A 16,495-nucleotide genomic window follows, 5' to 3' on the forward strand; every position below is an offset into this window, starting at 1 on the left:
TCCTTGTGCTGTGTCTGTGCTGCTGAGCTGGGCTGGGCTGCTGGCACAGAGACAGCTCCTGGTAACCAAGAAGAGCTTCAAAAGCACATTTCTCTTGATGAGCAGCTCTTCTGCCAGCCCAGCAGGGCTGGGGCACTGCCTGCAGCCAGCCTGGGCACAGCACAGAGGCACAGAGAGCTTCAATCAGTCAGGGCTGGGAAGGTGCTGAGAAGTGCCTGGGGCACAATCACTGCCAGCTCTTGGCACAGGAACCTCTGGCTGCAGGACAATGCAGCTGCAGCTCCTGGAGCCATCTCAAGCTGGAACATCCCAATGCCTACAGACCCTGTGAGTACATTCTCTGTTTGTCTCTTGTGCAGAGCAGCCAGGGGTGCCCAGGGCTGTCCTGCAGAGCAGGGTCCTGCAGCCCAGGGCACTGTGCTGGGGCAGGGACTCTGCTGCCTGCCAGGGACAGCTCTCAGCCAGCCCTGGCAGCTGCTCCCAGCACTGGGGGACAAGATGTGGGTGGGAGGAGACAGCTGGTAAGGCTTGGAAGTGTTCTCCTTGTGTAGGGAGGATGCTGCATTGTTCAGGACTCCTCCCTGCATGGCATTTACCTGCAGAACATTTCCAAATAGATTATACAGGGTGCACAGCAAGAAAGGGGCTACATAAAAGGGAAAATCCTGCTTTTTTAATCTAATGACCTGGGCTGCCTTGATGGTAATTGCCCAAAGATATAAATCTCTTCGTTTGGGTGAAGATAATGAAAAAAATTCTCTCAGATGTGAATAAACCAATAAGTCACAGAAATCAGCACAAGGCCTCTCACAGGCAGAATCAGTGTCGCTTTTCCAGCCTCCTCAGGGTTGATCTGACATTCGTATCAGACCCTGCAGAGCCAGAGCTGCCCCTGGGCAGTGCCAGAGCTGGGAGGGATCTGCATGGCAGACCTGAACCCCCAGGTCTCAGCTGGGCTTTGGCAGCACTGGCAGTGCCCAGCCAAGGGGACAGGGAAGCAGCTGCTGGCAGGGACAGCTCCCGGCAGCAGAGCCCTGGGAAGGCAGTGGAGGGAAAGTGCCCCCAAGATGTGCTGGGATATTTAAAGTCCTCTTCAAGCACAATTATTCCATGATTACTTTTTTTACAGATCCTGATTCCAAGACAGAACAAATGTCTAACAGAAGCTCCATCAGGAACTTCCTCCTGCTGGCATTGGCAGACGCGCGGCAGCTGCAGCTCCTGCACTTCTGCCTCTTGCTGGGCATCTCCCTGGCTGCCCTCCTGGGCAACGGCCTCATCATCAGCGCTGTAGCCTGCAGCCACCACCTGCACACGCCCATGTTCTTCTTCCTGCTCAACCTGGCCCTCACTGACCTGGGCTCCATCTGCACCACTGTCCCCAAAGCCATGCACAATTCCCTCTGGGACACCAGGGACATCTCCTGTGCAGGGTGTGCTGCACAGTTATTTCTGAGTTTCTTCTTCATCTCAGCAGAGTATTTCCTCCTGACTGTCATGTGCTACGACCGCTATGTGTCCATCTGCAAACCCCTGCACTACGGGACCCTCCTGGGCAGCAGAGCTTGTGCCCACATGGCAGCAGCTGCCTGGGCCATTGGCTTTCTCAATGCTCTCATGCTCATGGCCAATACATTTTCCCTCCCCCTTTGCAAGGGGAATGCCCTGGGACATTTCTTCTGTGAAATCCCTCAGATCCTCAAGCTCTCCTGTGCCAAATCATATCTTAGGGAACTTCGGCTTCTGGCTGTTAGTGCCTGTTTATTTTCTGGATCTTTTGTGTTCATTGTTTTCTCCTATGTGCAGATCTTCAGGACTGTGCTGAGGATCCCATCTGAGCAGGGACGGCACAAAGCCTTTTCCACCTGCCTCCCTCACCTGGCCGTGGTCTCTCTCTTCACCACCACTGCAGTGTTTTCTCACTTGAAACCCCCTTTGATCTTCTCCCCATCCCTGGATGTGACCCTGTCAGTTCTCTATTCAGTGGTGCCTCCAGCCCTGAACCCCCTCTTCTACAGCCTGAGGAACCAGGAGCTCAAGGCTGCAGTGTGGAAACTGATGACTGGATAGTTTCATAAACATTAAACTGCTGGCCAATTTCTGCAAACCACTTGAAATAAAGTCATCTTTGATCCTTCTTTTTGGTTCATTTTGGAGGTTCTTTCTCTTTTTATTTTACTTTTTTAGTCTTGTCCACTAATAAATATAATTGTTTTTGCCATTTTTCATTTTGTTTCTCTTCACCTTCCCTGTGGCCACAGACTGTGTCAATGAGCTCTTGGTGCCTTTAAATTAACTAAAGGATCTACCAGCAGAGTTTTCTGCAGAGATGCCCTTTTGTTGCCTTCTCTGGAGCTGCAGCAGCAATGTCTGTGTGCAGAGCTGGGGCAGATCAGGGCTGGCCCAGCAGCTGTGCCCAGCAGCAGCAGCACTTGGTGTTGCCAGTGCTGCTGCCGTGGCCCTGCCCCGCTGCCCTGGTGGCCCTGGTGCTGCTGCAGGGCCTGAGTGCTCTCTTGGCTGGGCACAGTCCTGGGGATGGCAGTGCCGGGGCTGCAGCAGGGACAGGCCATGGGCACTGCTGGGGCAGCGCTGATGCCTCTGGCCAGGGCCTGGGGGCTCCAGGCTCCTTGCCCAGGCTCTCTCAAGAACATGGCCAGGCCAATGCTCAGCACAGAAAGCCCCCGTGAGCAGCCCCAGGCTGGCCTTGGGCAGGCTGGGGGCAAACAGCATGGCTGGGGCTCTGCAAGGGCCCTGGGGCAGACGGGAAGGAGCAGCAGAGCAGGGGCTGATCCATCCCCAGTGTGCTGCACAGCCCAGGGCAGCATCCCAGAGCGTCCTGATGGAGCTGCCAACAACATCCCCCCTCTGCAGCCCTGGCGTCTCCCCCAGCTCACACTGGTGCCCCATCCTTGCAGGCACAGACACAGCAGCACGGGATCAGCAGCCCCTGTTTGGTGTGCACAGAGCAGGCAGGAGCACCCCCATGCTGTTGGTGTGGGGACATGAACCTGAGGGAGCACAAATGCCATCAGCCCCTGGGGCCAGCAAGGGCTGGGGGACACAAGGGAAACCACTCAGCTTTGTCCTGGCCTCTGCACTCAGCCAGAAAGTTTGTTCCCATCAGCTGGGAGTTTCCTGTCCCACTGCAGACGCTGTTGCTCAGAGCCAAGGCTGCCTGGCAGCCACCCCCAAACTGCCCTCAGCATTTCCTTGGCTTCATCTTTGCTTTCTTTACTCTCCCTGATACAAATTTCTACCTCTTGCCCACCCCTGTTCCCTCCCCTGCAAACAGCCCATCCCTGTTTGCCCTTTCCTCTCTGGCCCCACTCCCCATTGCAGTTCCTGACTTGCCCCCATGGGAACGTCCCTTGGGCAGCAGGATCATCCTACAAGTGATGCAGGAATTGTCTTCAGGCTCCTGCATTGCCTGGTGCTGCTCCCTTGCCAGAGGCACCCCAGGCCAGAGGGACACATCTGGGCTGCTGTGTCTGGCTCTGGGGCTCCCTGTTCTGGGCAGTGAGGAGGAGCTGCAGAGGCACTGCAGGACTGACAGGATGGGCTTTGGGGCTGCCAGGAGAACCTGGGCTGCTGGAGCTTCTGAAGAGGGGGCCCAGGGCTCCTCCTGCAACTACTCCAAGGGTGGTTTCAGAGAATCCCAGAATCAGCAAGGTTGGAAGAGGCCATGGAGATCAAGTCCAACCTGTGCCCTGACACCACCTTGTCTCCCTGGGCCTCCTCTCCTCCAGGGTAAACAACTTCAGCTCCCTCAGCCGCTCCTCACAACTCTTGTGTTCTAGACACCTCCCAAGCCTTGTGGCCCTTCTCTGGACACGCTCCAGCCCCTCCATGTCCTTCCTAAATTGGGGGCCCAGAACTGGACACAGCACTCAAGGTGCTGCCCAACCAGTGCTGAGCACAGGGGAAGAATCCCTGCTGCCCTGCTCCTGCTGGCCACACCATTCCTGATCCAGGCCAGGAGCCATTGGCCTTCTTGGCCATCTGGGCACACTGCTGGCTCCTGTCCAGCCTGCTTTTCATCAGTCCCTGCAGGTCCCTTTCTGCCTGACTGCTCTCCAGCCCCTCTGTCTGCCTGACTGCTCTCCAGCCCCACAGCACCTCAGGGGTTGTTGTGGCTAAAGGGCAGGACCCGGCACTTGGACTTTTTAAACCTCACCTTGTTGGATTTGGTTCCTGGATCCAGCCTTTCCAGGGCTATTGGAAAAAAAAGGCTCCCAATATTACCAGTTATGTAGTGCCTGGGCCGGTCTGACCCTCGCTGCTGGGCCAAAGGCAGCAAATGTGGTGTATCACCCCAGAGATACCTTGGCTTGCTGGTGGTTGCAGCTGGGCACTGAACAAGTCCAGGCTTGTTAGGAACCCCGTTTACCTCAGGAGGAATAGCTTCAGGCGATGGTGAAGAGAAAAAGGAGGGGATTCTGCTGGAGGGTTTAATGTCCAGAGGTTTATTCCATGGTTACAGAGGTCTGAATGTGAGGAACTGCTCCAACAGAACTATGCCGCATGGTCTGATCGCCTTTTTAAGCTCAGGGACAGGGGGAGGGGAGGTACAGGTGAGCCACCAACCAGGTGAGAGGGGCAGGGTCTCAGGGGAAGATGACACCGAGAAAGGCCAATGACCTCTGGGCATAGGGGCATCCTTTGAACTTGACCAACCACACAACGCCTTGCTGGAATGTTAAGCCTGATTGACAGGACTCACTCAGCATGGGGGCAAGGGGGAAGGGAGAGAGGTATAGGCACACTTGGGGAAATGACCTGGAAGGCCAAAATGGGACACTACAGCACACCACAACACAGGGCCTTGTGCACAGCCCTCCTACCCTACAGCAGATCTACACTCACACAGCTTGGTGACACCATGCATCCATGAGTCCCTGGAATGTCCCAATAGTCTCCATGATTCCATGAGGCCTCCCAGTGTCACGTTGTCCCTTTGGTTCCATGGGACCCCTTGTTGTCACAAAGTCCCTTGGATCCTTGTGCCCTGCAGTGTCACAATAGCACTGTGGTCCCTCAAGGCCCCACAGTGTCACAATTGATCCTTGGTTCCATGAGGTCTGGCAGTGCAGCAATGCTCTCCTTGTTTCCACAGCGACACAGTGGCCTCTTGGTCCCAAGGGCCACCATGGTGTCAAACATGTTTCCTTCATTCCATCTGTCCCTGTGGAGCAGCCCTGGCCCCTTGGTTCCATGGGGCCCTGCTGTGTCACAATGGCCCCATCATGACACCAGGTCCTGCTCTGTCACTATGTTCTGCATGGTTCCACAAGGCCCTGCAGTGTCACAATGGACTCTTGTTTTCCCAGGGCCCTGCAGGGTCACAATCATCGGAGAATCAATCAGGCTGCAAAAGACCTTGGAGAGCATCAAGTCCAACCTGGGACCCAACACCATCTTGTTACCCAGACCACGGTACTGAGTGCCACATTCAGTATTTCCTTAAACACATCCAGGGACGCTGATTCATCCACCTACCTGGGCAGCCCATTCCAATGCCCAACCACCCTTTCTGTGAAGAATTATTTCTTAATGTCCAGCCTAAACATCCCCTGGTTCAGCTGAAGGCTGTCTCTTCTTGTCCTGTCACTGTTCCCAAGGAAAAGAGCCCAACTCCCACCTGGCTGCACCCTCCTGTCAGGAAGTTGTAGAGAGTGATGAGGTCTCCCCTGAGCCTCCTCCAGGATAAAGAGCCCCAGCAGCTCCCTCAGCTGCTCCTCACAGGACTCGTTTTCCAGATCCCTCACCAGCCTTGCTGCCCTTCTCTGGACACGCTCCAGCCCCTCCATGGCCTTCCTAAATTGGGGAGCAAAGAACTGGACACAGCACTCGAGGTGCTGCCCAACCAGTGCTGAGCACAGGGGAAGAATCACTGCCCTGGTCCTTCTGGACGCACCATTTCTGATCCACAGGAGTTCCAAGGGTTAGGGATAGGGGTATGGTGGGGTTAGGTTAGGGAAATGGTGGGGAGGGGATAGGGACAAAGTGTGATTGATTGTCAGCCATGGAGGGTCTTGATCTTCATATCTAGTCAGACTGCATTAGAAGGAACTGGGGGCCAATATCAACTGGGGATTGCTGATACCAACCTATAAACAGGAACACAGGACAAAACAGTAATCTCTGCATTGTTTTCAATACAGTATATTCACTTTGAATACACTTTTGTAATCCGTCTAATTAACAGTAGAATAAAAATCTTGCATTATTTTCAAGGGATTTTCTTTTTTGTGTGATTTGAACAAACATTTAAGAACATTTCCTATTAAATTCCTGAACAGCTCAAGAGAGAAGAGGCCTTTGGAGTAATAAAATCCATCAGCAACCTCCAAGTGGATGAGGATCCATCCCCATCAGAGCAGCAATGAACAGAAATGGGCACAGCTTTGTGCCTGCCCCAGCTTTGACATGGGCCCTGGGCCTGGAGAAGGAGCAGCTCTTGAGGGCCCCAAGGCTCTTGTGCTGCCCTGGGCAGATGGGATGGCAGCAGAGCTCTCAGCACCTCAGCCCGAGGGGAGCAGGGCAGCCAGGGAGCCTCCTTTGGCCTTGGCCAAGCACCTTCCCCCATGGCTGGGGCTGAGTCCTGTGGCAGCTGCAGCTGCTGCTGTGCCCTTGCCAGGGGCTGAGGCCGTGGGGCAGTGCCCAGAGCAGCCTGGCCTGAGCAGAGCTGTGGGGCCAGAGCCAGCTGGGCTGGGCTGGGGAGAGGCCCTTGGTGCTGTCCAGAGCTCAGGGCAGCTGGCAGAGCTTGCAGGGAGCTGGGCTGGGCTCAGAGAGCCCGGCCCAGAAACCATCAGTGTCCATCTCAGCCTGGCTGAGCGTGCAGGGGCCAAGAAGAGCAGCCCAGGGTCTACAAGTTCTCTTTGTGGGAGCTGAGCTTGTGAGCCCCTGAGCCCTGCCAAGTGCTGGGGCTGCACCTCCAGCTCCAGAGATGTGATAGATGGGAGCAGGGACAAATAATTCCTGCTGGATTGTTTCTTGTGTTTGCTTATACAGGTGACCTGGAGTCATATGTAGATGAGCTGTTTTGTTTCAGATAACTTGGGTAAATTGATAAGAATAATATTTTTTGCTGAAAATAATAATTCACACATAATACACAATAAGAAAGAAAAGACACATAATCAGAAGAGCATCTGAGTTTTTGAGAGTGTGAGACTCACTGATGTTCCAACAGTCAAGCCTGTTCACATACTTTCCTCAGGGCTTCCTTGAGATGAGAGGTGACCGCCAGAGGCCAAGGCCAGCCAGAGCTCTCTGTCCTGGCAGCTTTTGTCTGGGACAACCCTTGCATACAGGGAATTTTCGAGGGGAGTATCAATTTTGGCTGTGGGCACCTGGAAGGACAAATGGTTCTTTTTCATAGGAAAGAAAAGCACTGGGCTCCAGTTCTCCAGGGGCTGAGGAGAGGCAGCCCTCAACATTCCAAGATCAGCTGGGCCTGTCAAGTGGGCTCTGGGTGGCCAATCCAGCCAGATCTGTTCCATGTTCCCTTGGTTTCATGGTGCTCTGCTGTATCACAATGTTCTCCTTGCTTCTGCAGTGTCAGAGTGGCCCCATGCTTCCAAGAGGCCCTGCAGAATCACAGTGGCCCTTTGGTTCCCTGGGGCCCTACAGTGTCACAATGGTCTCCATGATTCTATGGGGCCTTGCAATGCCACAATGCTCTCCATGGATCCACGGTGCCCTGCAGAATCACAACAGTCCTTTGGCTCCACAAGGGCCTGAAATGCAGCAATGGCCTCTTGGTTCCACAAAGCCCTGCTGCTTCACATGGGCCCCTTGGGACCATGCAACCCAACAGAGCCACAATGATGTCCTTGGTTCCACGAGGCCACACAGTGTCACAATGTTCCCTTGGATCCATGAGGCCCTGAAATGCCACCATGGTTCCACAGGAAGTAAAGCATGGAGCCCCAGTCTTCCAGGAGCTGATAAACAGCAGCCACTAGAGGCCAAGGCCAGCCAGGTCTGTCTGTCCTGGCAGCTTTCATCTGGGAGCAAAAGAATAAATATCTTGTATCTCAGATATAACTATTCTGTATCTCAGATTTACGGGATTTTGGGGGAAGAATCCCAATTTCAGCCCATGAGCACCTGGATGAGAAGGCCAGTTCTTTCTCTCAGGAAGGAAAGGACAGAGCCCCACTGTTTCCAGGGCAGATTGGAGGCAACCACCAGAAGCCAAATTGAGCCAGGCCTGTCTGTCCTTGCAGCTTTTGTCCACGAGAAACCCTTGCATGTAGGGAACTTGGAAGAAGTACCAATTTTGTCCGGAGCTGTGAGCAGTGACTGAGGGAGCTGGGCTTGTCCAGCCTGGAGCAGGGAAGGCTGAGGGACTCATCATCCCAGCCTGGCAGTGCCAGCAAGGAGCTGATGGAAAACACAGAGCCAGGCTCTGCACCAGGGGTCCTGGTGGGAGACAAAAGCCAATGGATGGAAGGGGAAAGAGGGGAGATCAGCCAGGACAGGAGGAGATGAAATGAGTCAGGTTGGTTTTAGCACTTCCTCAACACCAAGAGCAGCCTAAACTCCCTTCTCCATCCACCACTGACAGCTTTGCAAATCAGGAATTGTTCGAGCTGTTCTGTCCTCACTCCGGGACAAGAATCCTGATACAAGAACTTCATTGTGTTTATATGCATCAGAGAACCATGTTTGTGTGAAATAAATTTTATTATGGAAATCACTTGTGAACGGTGGACTCATCAGACCCTGCTGGGACATTGCACATGGCTCAGGGAAGAGTTTGTAATTGTGTGATTGTTATTTTAATTGTGTGATTGTTATTAAAATGTATCCTGTTCATCTGTGGTCTGTTGGCTAGGTCCAGTGTGGAGTGGAAGGAGCTCAGATTTGCACAAGGCTGCTCTGAGTCCCAGTGCTTGGATGGGGGAAATGGTGGGCTTGGGGTAGGGACAGAGTCTGATTGATTGTCAGCCATGAAGGGTCTTGATTTTCATATCCATTCAAACTGCATGAGGAGGTACAGGGATTCAGTCTGAACATTGCACATGTCAATGAATTACTAGTGAAAAAAAATTATAGGACCTAAAAAAATATTTTCTTGCTGTCTTTTTAATCTCAGGGTAATCACATTGAATAGGCTTCTGAAATCTGACTAATCAACCACAAAAGATTAGAACACTTAAATCAAATGACTCCCAGAGGCTCGGGTTTTTCAGGTGTTCTGAATGTTAATGAGCCCTGGGAGACTGAATTCCTGCACTGAAGAGCTGAAGGCTGAACAAGCTTTTGGAGCTGGAAAATTCAGCAGCAGCCTCCAAGGTGCTGAGGATGTCAGCAGCCCCCACTGAGGCCATCCCTGCCCAGAGACCGTGGGGGAATGGGCAGACAAGGAGAGCGTCCCTGGGGCTGGGGCAGCACAACTCAGAGGCACCAGCAGCTCCAGCTGGGAAATGGAGTGTGGAATGTGGCTGGGAAAGCCCTGCCTGGGCTGTGCCAAGCAGGACAGACAAGCCCTGACTGCCATCTCCCAAAACAACTCACTCAAGGAGACATTTAAAATAAATCACAATTGTCTGTGTCTTCTGATTTGGATTCACTGGAGAAATACTATCAAGAGATTCTCAAGACCTCAAAAGAGGAAAACAGCCTTTACTGGGAACTTTAGAAATTCAGAGAAATTTTGGCAAAAGGTTTAATACAACATTCAATCAACAAGAAACACTTCTCAAACCATTACCTTGGCCCATTCAACTTCACAAACTCTAAGCCTGTTGCATTTTAAGTTAATAAAAATTTGCAAGAAGAGGGAATTAGAAAGAGGAAAATAAAAATAAGATTTAGAGAAGCACAGACAGAGTTACCAGCTCCTGGATTCCAGCACAGTTCAGATGGAAATTCCAAGAGAAGGTAGGGCCAAGATGTGTGCTTGCCTTGTGGTCAGCCTTAAATACCCCTTGGTCTCCCTGGGCCCTTCCCCCAGGTGGGACTTGGGCTCATTTGGTGCCTCAGGAGCTGGGCTGGGGGCTGCAGAGGTGGCTGTGGAGCATTGCCTGTGCTGTGCCAGGGACTGGCAGCCACTGCTGGGCTGGGACAGAGGCTCTGGGGGGATTGGGGTTCAAGGGTAGGGCAGGGCTGGCGTTCCAGGGCAAGGCAAGGCTGGACCTGCCCCTTACTGCCTGACACATGAAATGTTTGTAGCCAACAATCTCCTCCAGTCTGTCACAACAGGGAATGTTGGAGGTGGAACCCAAATTTGGCCATGGGCACCTGGAGGAGAAGGACAGTTCTTTTCCATAGCACAGATCCCCAGTGTTTGGAAGGCAGGTGAGAGCCTCACTAGTCCAAGGCCAGCCAGACTTATCAGGAATGGCAGATTTTGTCTGAGAGCAGTCTTTAGATTTATGGAATTTTGGAGGTAGAATCTCAATCTCAGCCATTGGCACCTGGAGAAGCAGCACAATTCTTTCCCATAGAAAGGAAAGCATGGAGCCTTCCCCTGTGTTTCGGGAGCAGATGGGAGGTGATCCTTGAGAAACCACTTCCAGAAAGACTTGTCCTGGCAATATTTCTATGGAAACAATCTTTGGAAATAAGGATATTTGTAGGTGAAATCCCAATTCTGGACATGGGTGCCTGGAGGAGAATGACAGATCTTTTCCATAGGAAGGTAAGAATGGAGCCCCAGTGTCATAGCAGCAGATGAGAAGAGACCCTCAACATGCCAAGGTCAGCTGGACCAGTCAGGCAGTCCATGGGAGGCCAAACCAGCCAGACCTGTTCTGTGTTCCCTTGGTTTTATGGTGCCCCGTATTTTCACAATGGCCACTTGATTCCATACAGCCCCTCAATGACCCTGGGGGTCCCAGCAATTCCATGAGGCCTTGCAGTGTCACAATGGTCTCCGTGGTTCCCCAGGCCCCACAATGTCATATGACTCCTCTGTTCCATGAGCCCTGCAATGTCACAATGGACCTTTGGACCCTGGAGGTTTGCAGTGTCACAATGGTCTCCTTTGGCTACACAATGTCTCAATGGACCATTGATGAAAGGAGGCCCTTCTGTGTCACCCTGGAGCTTTGGTTCCATGCAGCCCTGCAGTGTCACAAAAACCTCTTGGTTTCATGAGACCCCACAGTATCACCATGGTCCTCTAGGTTCTGTTGGGACTCCCAGGGCCACAATGGTCTCACTGGTTCCATGAGTCCTCTCAGTTTCACAATGGTCTCCATGATTCCATGAGTCTCCTCAGTGTCACAATGATCTCCTTGGTTCCATGGTGCCCAACGGTGTCACAATGGCCCCTTTGTTCCATGAGGCTGTGAAGTGTCTTAATGGTCTCTCCATGGTTCCATGAGGCCGTGAAGTGTCTTAATGGTCTCTCCATGGTTCCATGAGGCCTTGAAACATCACAATGGACCTTTGACTCCATTGAGTATTGCAGTGTCACAATGGCCCCTTGGTTCCATAACACCCCAAAGTGTCACAGTGGTCTCCATGTCTCCATGAGGCCCCGTGGTGTCACAATGGACCCCTGGTTTGATGGGGCCTCTCAGTGTCACAATGATTCCTACACTCCATGGAGCCACACAGTGTCAGTACAGCCCCCTCAGTTCCATGAAGCCCAGAAATGTCACAGTGGTCTCCATGGATTCCATAAGATACCACATTGTCAGATTGGTCCCTTGGTGTCACAGGGCCCCACAGTGTCGCAATGGTCCCTTGGTTCCATGGGCCCTGCACTGCTGCATTCCCCCCTCCCCTTCTCAGGCCACCCTGCCAGCTGAGAAATGATCCTTGGGCCTGGGCCTTGGCCAACAGCCCCTGGGCTCAGCTCCTCTGCAGCTAAAACACTGTCTGCTCCAGGCACTGCTGCTGCCCAACCAGCTCCTGGTTTCTGGAGGATCAGCCCTGGGAACTGTTTTTGTTCCCTCAGTGGCATAACATCCCTGTTCTCACACTGCCAAAGAAAGCTGTTGGTGCCAAGTGCGGCCAGGATGAACCATTGCTGGGACTGAAGCCCCTCTCTTGGGGCCCTGCAAACAGCGCTCCAAAAGGAGCCATTGGAGCTCTCCTGGGCCAGCGACTCCCTCTGAGTGGGGCCTCTTATAGCTGGGAACTCTCCCGTTTGCTGCACTCGGGGATCCTGAACAGCCACAGAGCCTGGGCCGATCCCCCCACTCCTCCAGGCTCAACCCTTCACCCACTGGGGAGATGCCAAAGCATCCACAGGGAGCATTCCCTGCCCTCAGGGGAATTTCTCACAGGTGCCTTGCACTGACTCTTGGTGTCTGTGTGTACACAGGAGTGCCTGTGCTGGGGAAATGTGGCAGAAATGCTCCTTTCTGAGGAGTTGGAGTGCCTTGAATAGCTGAGTCAGTCCGGCCTGTAGGTAAGGTAAAGTCATGAAGTCTCAGCTAAGTCAAATGCTGCTAAGAGTTGTTCTTTTGCTAAGTTGTTATGTTTAATATAACTTATAAGCTAAGTTGAATATTGTGAAGTGTAATTCCTATGTTAAATTTCTAACATAGGTTTTCAGTCAGGTTAAATACTGTTAAGTGCTTTTCTTTTGCTAAATTGTGAACTTGACTGTATCAGTTAAATATAAGGTATAAGATAAGTCCTGTTAAGCTTGAGGTCTGTTAAGCTTTTAAGCCATATTCCTTTTATCCATGCCCTTACTGTGCTTGTGTCACACACACAGACAGGGACAGTTCTGGGTTCATTTCTGGTTTGATTGCCTGGATTATGTTTGGTTTTGTTGTTGCTTTGTTTCTTTCATGTGCCTGAAGTGTCCACTCAGGTGTAGAGTGACTCTTGGCAAGGAACTTTGTGCCGTGTCCCTTAATATTAAATCTGGTTTTTGCTGATCCCTTGCTGGGGATTTTTTCAGCGCTCTCAAGCCCTCGTTCATGATAGTGAAGGAGCCCTGGCCCAGGCTCTGGCCCTGGGGGACACGGGGACGCTGCCGGGGGTCCCTGTCCCCCTGTGCAACCCCCAGGGCCCTGGCCCCCCGTCCCCGAGTCAGGCTCTGGGGTCGATCTCGTGGAACATCCTCTGGGGGAGGCTGCAGGGCCGGGGGCGGGGGGACCCGGGGGGACAGGGGACCCTGCTGTGCATGAGCAGCGTTGGACTGCTCTGGGGGGAGCTGTGAGGGGGGCCGGGGCAGAGTGACCTCCCCAGTGACCTCACACAGCCCCTGTGATGTCACACTGCCCCTGTGATGTCACACAGCCCCTGTGATGTCATAGAACCACCTGTCATGTCACATCGCCTCCTGGGATGTCTAATAGCTATCTCTGTGATATCATACTACCCCTGTGACATCACAACGCCCACCTTGATGTCACATGGACATCTCTGTGATGTCATACTGCCCCTTTGATGTCACAAAGCCTCCAGACGTGACACAAAGCCCATGTGATGTCACAGAGCCAACTCTATGATGTCACCCTGTGATGTCATACAGCAGTGCTGCAATGTCACAGAAGACTTCTATGTCACAAAGTTACACTGTGATTTCACAGTCTGATCTGTGATGTCACAGCCTCCTCTATGATATGTTGCAGCCACCTGGTGATGTCACAACCCACTCTCTGATGCCACAGAGCTACCCTCTATGATGGCACACTCTGCTCTATGGCATTTCACCCTACTCTGTGACATCACAGCCAGTTCTGTGATCTCATAGAACACTCAAGAACTCAGTGACATTGAAACACTGAAGTTTCTTGTACTTTGAAGAGATCGCTTTCAGGGACACAAATGAGAAAGTGTCCCCAGGTTCCACGTAGAGCACAACACTGGAGGCAGTGATGGAAGCTGGGGACAAACAAGGCAAAGGTGTCTCTGATGCTGAGCAAAACCTGGCTGTGTTTCAGGAATGCAAAGGGCCAAGGCCTGAGCCCCAGCCCCTGGCCAGGCACATCTTGTTCCTCCCTCCTTGCTCAGGGCTCTTCCCGGCATGGGCACTGGCATGTGGGGATGTGCAATGCCAAGGGCAGGAGCATGGGGCGGCCCCTGCCAGGCTGCTGAGCAGGGACAAGGAGGCAATGAGGCCCCAGGTCTGCAAGGGTCACTTGTCCCCTCGTGGCCTCAGGCCCAGGCCCAGCAGCCATGGCCAAAGTGCTGCCCAAGTTGGCTCTGACAGGGCTGTCTTGCAGCTGCTGCCCATCCCTGTGCCCTGTGCAGCCCAGGCTGTCCCACGGTGTCCCTGCCCTGCGCCTCTGTCCCTGCAGGCTGTCGGCATCCCCCAGCTGCCCTACGAGGCTGGGCCCTTCCTTTGCTGACAGCTCTGCCTCCTGCCTGCCCCTGTCTGTCCACACCGAGCCTTGGGCTGCTCCAGGTTCCTGCTGGGGATGTGGGGCACCACAGCCCTGCCCTGGCAGGGAAATTCCTTTCTCCTGGTGTCCAGTCTGGGCCTCCCTATGTGCCTTTGGTGCCACTTTTTCCTTTTCATGCTTATATCCTCCATGAAGAAAAGCTCCAGAATCTGTGGAACCACCCTTCCATTCCTCCCAGGCTACTCCTGTTCTGTCCTCAGTCTCCACACCACTGAGCCCAGAGCCCTCAGCCTCTCCCTGATGCTTATGTGATGAGGCCTCCAAACCCCATCTTGAGAGATTTTTGTGTCCTCTCCAAGGTCTGTGAAAATGGAGAGGCAGTGGTTAAGGGTATTTTCTCTCAAATCTTGCCAAGACAGAAAAAGGGTCAATATCTTTAAACTGAATGAGGATGGATTTACATTTGTTAGAAGGAGGAAATATTTTACAATTATAAGAAAGTGTATTTCCAGAGAAGACTATGCCCAATCCCAGGAATTGTCCAAGAGCAGGACTTTTGTGCAACCTGACCCACTGAAACCCTCTCATCCCTAAGGACAGAATTCCCGTGCTCGGTGTTCTCTGATGTGCTGGGTGCCCTCACAAGGCTTCTGGCCAGAATGTCTGCTGAGGGCAGCCAGGCTGCTGCAGGGGCAGTGACCTCACAGCCATCACCATGGCAGCCCTGTCCCCTGGGCCTGGCTCTGCCCTTTCCTTTGCCCCTGCCTTGGCTCTGCTGGCATGAAGAGTTTTGTCATTAATATCTTGTCCTCAAGGTGCTGGGGCCAGTGGCTTCCCAGTCAGGCTCCTGGGGCAGAAGTGGCTTTTCAAGCCCAGCCAGGAATGAGCCCTGAGGCAGCAGCTCTGCAGTGGTGGCCACCAGGCCGGATTGCCAAGGGAGGCTTCTGGCCATGGCCTGCAAGCAGCTGCTGCTGCCAAGGTGCCTTTGGTGCCTCAGGCTCTCCCTGGCACAGCTCCCAGCACGGCACTCTGCCCTTGTGCCCGAGCCCTTCCCTGTGCTGGGGCTGGCCTGGGGCTTTTCCTGCAGCGGGACCTGCCCTGCTCATGGCACAGGAAAGGCAGCTCCTGCTGGGGCAGGAGGCTCTGCTTGCAGTGGGCTCCAACAACTCCAGCAAGGCCCTGCTGACTTCAAAACTGCTTCCTAGAGCACTATATTCTAATAATGGTTATAGCTCCTGAACTGTGGAGTAAATAACTGTGCTAGTGATCTTTCCATCTGACCATGATCAGAATCAGCTAGAGCCATATTTATATAAATTTAACTGAGATTCCATTATTAATCCTGTGGGACAAATTTGGTTAAAGTTCAATTCCATCTGTCCAATATTTTACATATAAATCTTTGAAAAATTTTGGGGCTAGGATTGCATCCAGCCACTTACAGTCTCCTCTCTTAAAAGGAATTTTAGAAGTCTGGGGGCCCTGCAGGGTTCTGAGGATCCATGGTGGCTGTTGGGTGTATTTTCCCCATGTCATGACTCAGCAGGAGTTTTTCCAATAAAGAAATAAAGCTTTTGCCTGAAGCTCCCATTGTGCCCATGACAGGAACCCCTGTGAGGGTCTGGGACATTCCTGCTCTTTGGCAGCCTGGGGACTCCTGGGATGTCACTGTGGAGCCCCGGTGAGTGCCTGTGACCGATTGGAGCCTTTGCAGCCCAAGGTCCCCTGGGATGTCACCATGGAATGGCTGTGACTGCCTCTGACCACAGGGCTCTTTACCATCCTCAGAAAGCCCTGGGAGGTGTCCATGGAGCCCCTGTCTCTGCCTGTGACACTCCAGATCTGGAACAGCCTGGAGACTCCTGGAAATGCCAATGGAACCCCTCTGAGGGCCTGTGACAAATCTGATCTAGCAGGCAACCATCAGCAGGACCCTGCTGCTATGGTCAGTTTCCACGGCAACCATCACCAGCTCCCTGTTGCTATGGTCAGTTTCCGTGGCAACCATCCCCAGCCCCCTGTTGCTATGGTCAGTCCCTTGGCAGCTCCATGGAGACCCCATGCCAGGGGTGGTTGCCATGGACACCAGCTCAGGCCTGCAGCCACAGCCCGTTGCCATGGCAACCATTGGCAGCCCCCATCCCCAGGCTCATGGGATCCCAGAACCACAGAATTGGCTGAGCTGGGAGGGACCCATCAGGATCCTCCAGTCCAACTGCTGGCCCTGCACA

At 53.2% G+C, this 16,495-nt stretch overlaps 1 protein-coding gene across 1 annotated transcript; it reads left to right on the plus strand.

The window, feature by feature from the left end:
• The first annotated feature begins 1,320 nt into the window (after positions 1-1,320).
• On the plus strand, positions 1,321-2,070 carry LOC134434166 (olfactory receptor 14C36-like). The gene has a single exon (XM_063182848.1). The coding sequence runs from the start codon at positions 1,321-1,323 to the stop codon at positions 2,068-2,070; it is 750 nt and encodes a 249-aa protein (XP_063038918.1).
• Positions 2,071-16,495: the final 14,425 nt, after the last annotated feature.

This window comes from Melospiza melodia, unplaced genomic scaffold (genome assembly GCF_035770615.1).
Source record: "Melospiza melodia melodia isolate bMelMel2 unplaced genomic scaffold, bMelMel2.pri scaffold_32, whole genome shotgun sequence".
In the NCBI taxonomy this organism is placed as follows: domain Eukaryota; kingdom Metazoa; phylum Chordata; class Aves; order Passeriformes; family Passerellidae; genus Melospiza; species Melospiza melodia.

Coding starts and splice junctions, on each gene's coding strand:
- LOC134434166 (XM_063182848.1), top strand. CDS start 1,321: ATGTTCTTCTTCCTGCTCAACCTGGCCCTCACTGACCTGGGCTCCATC.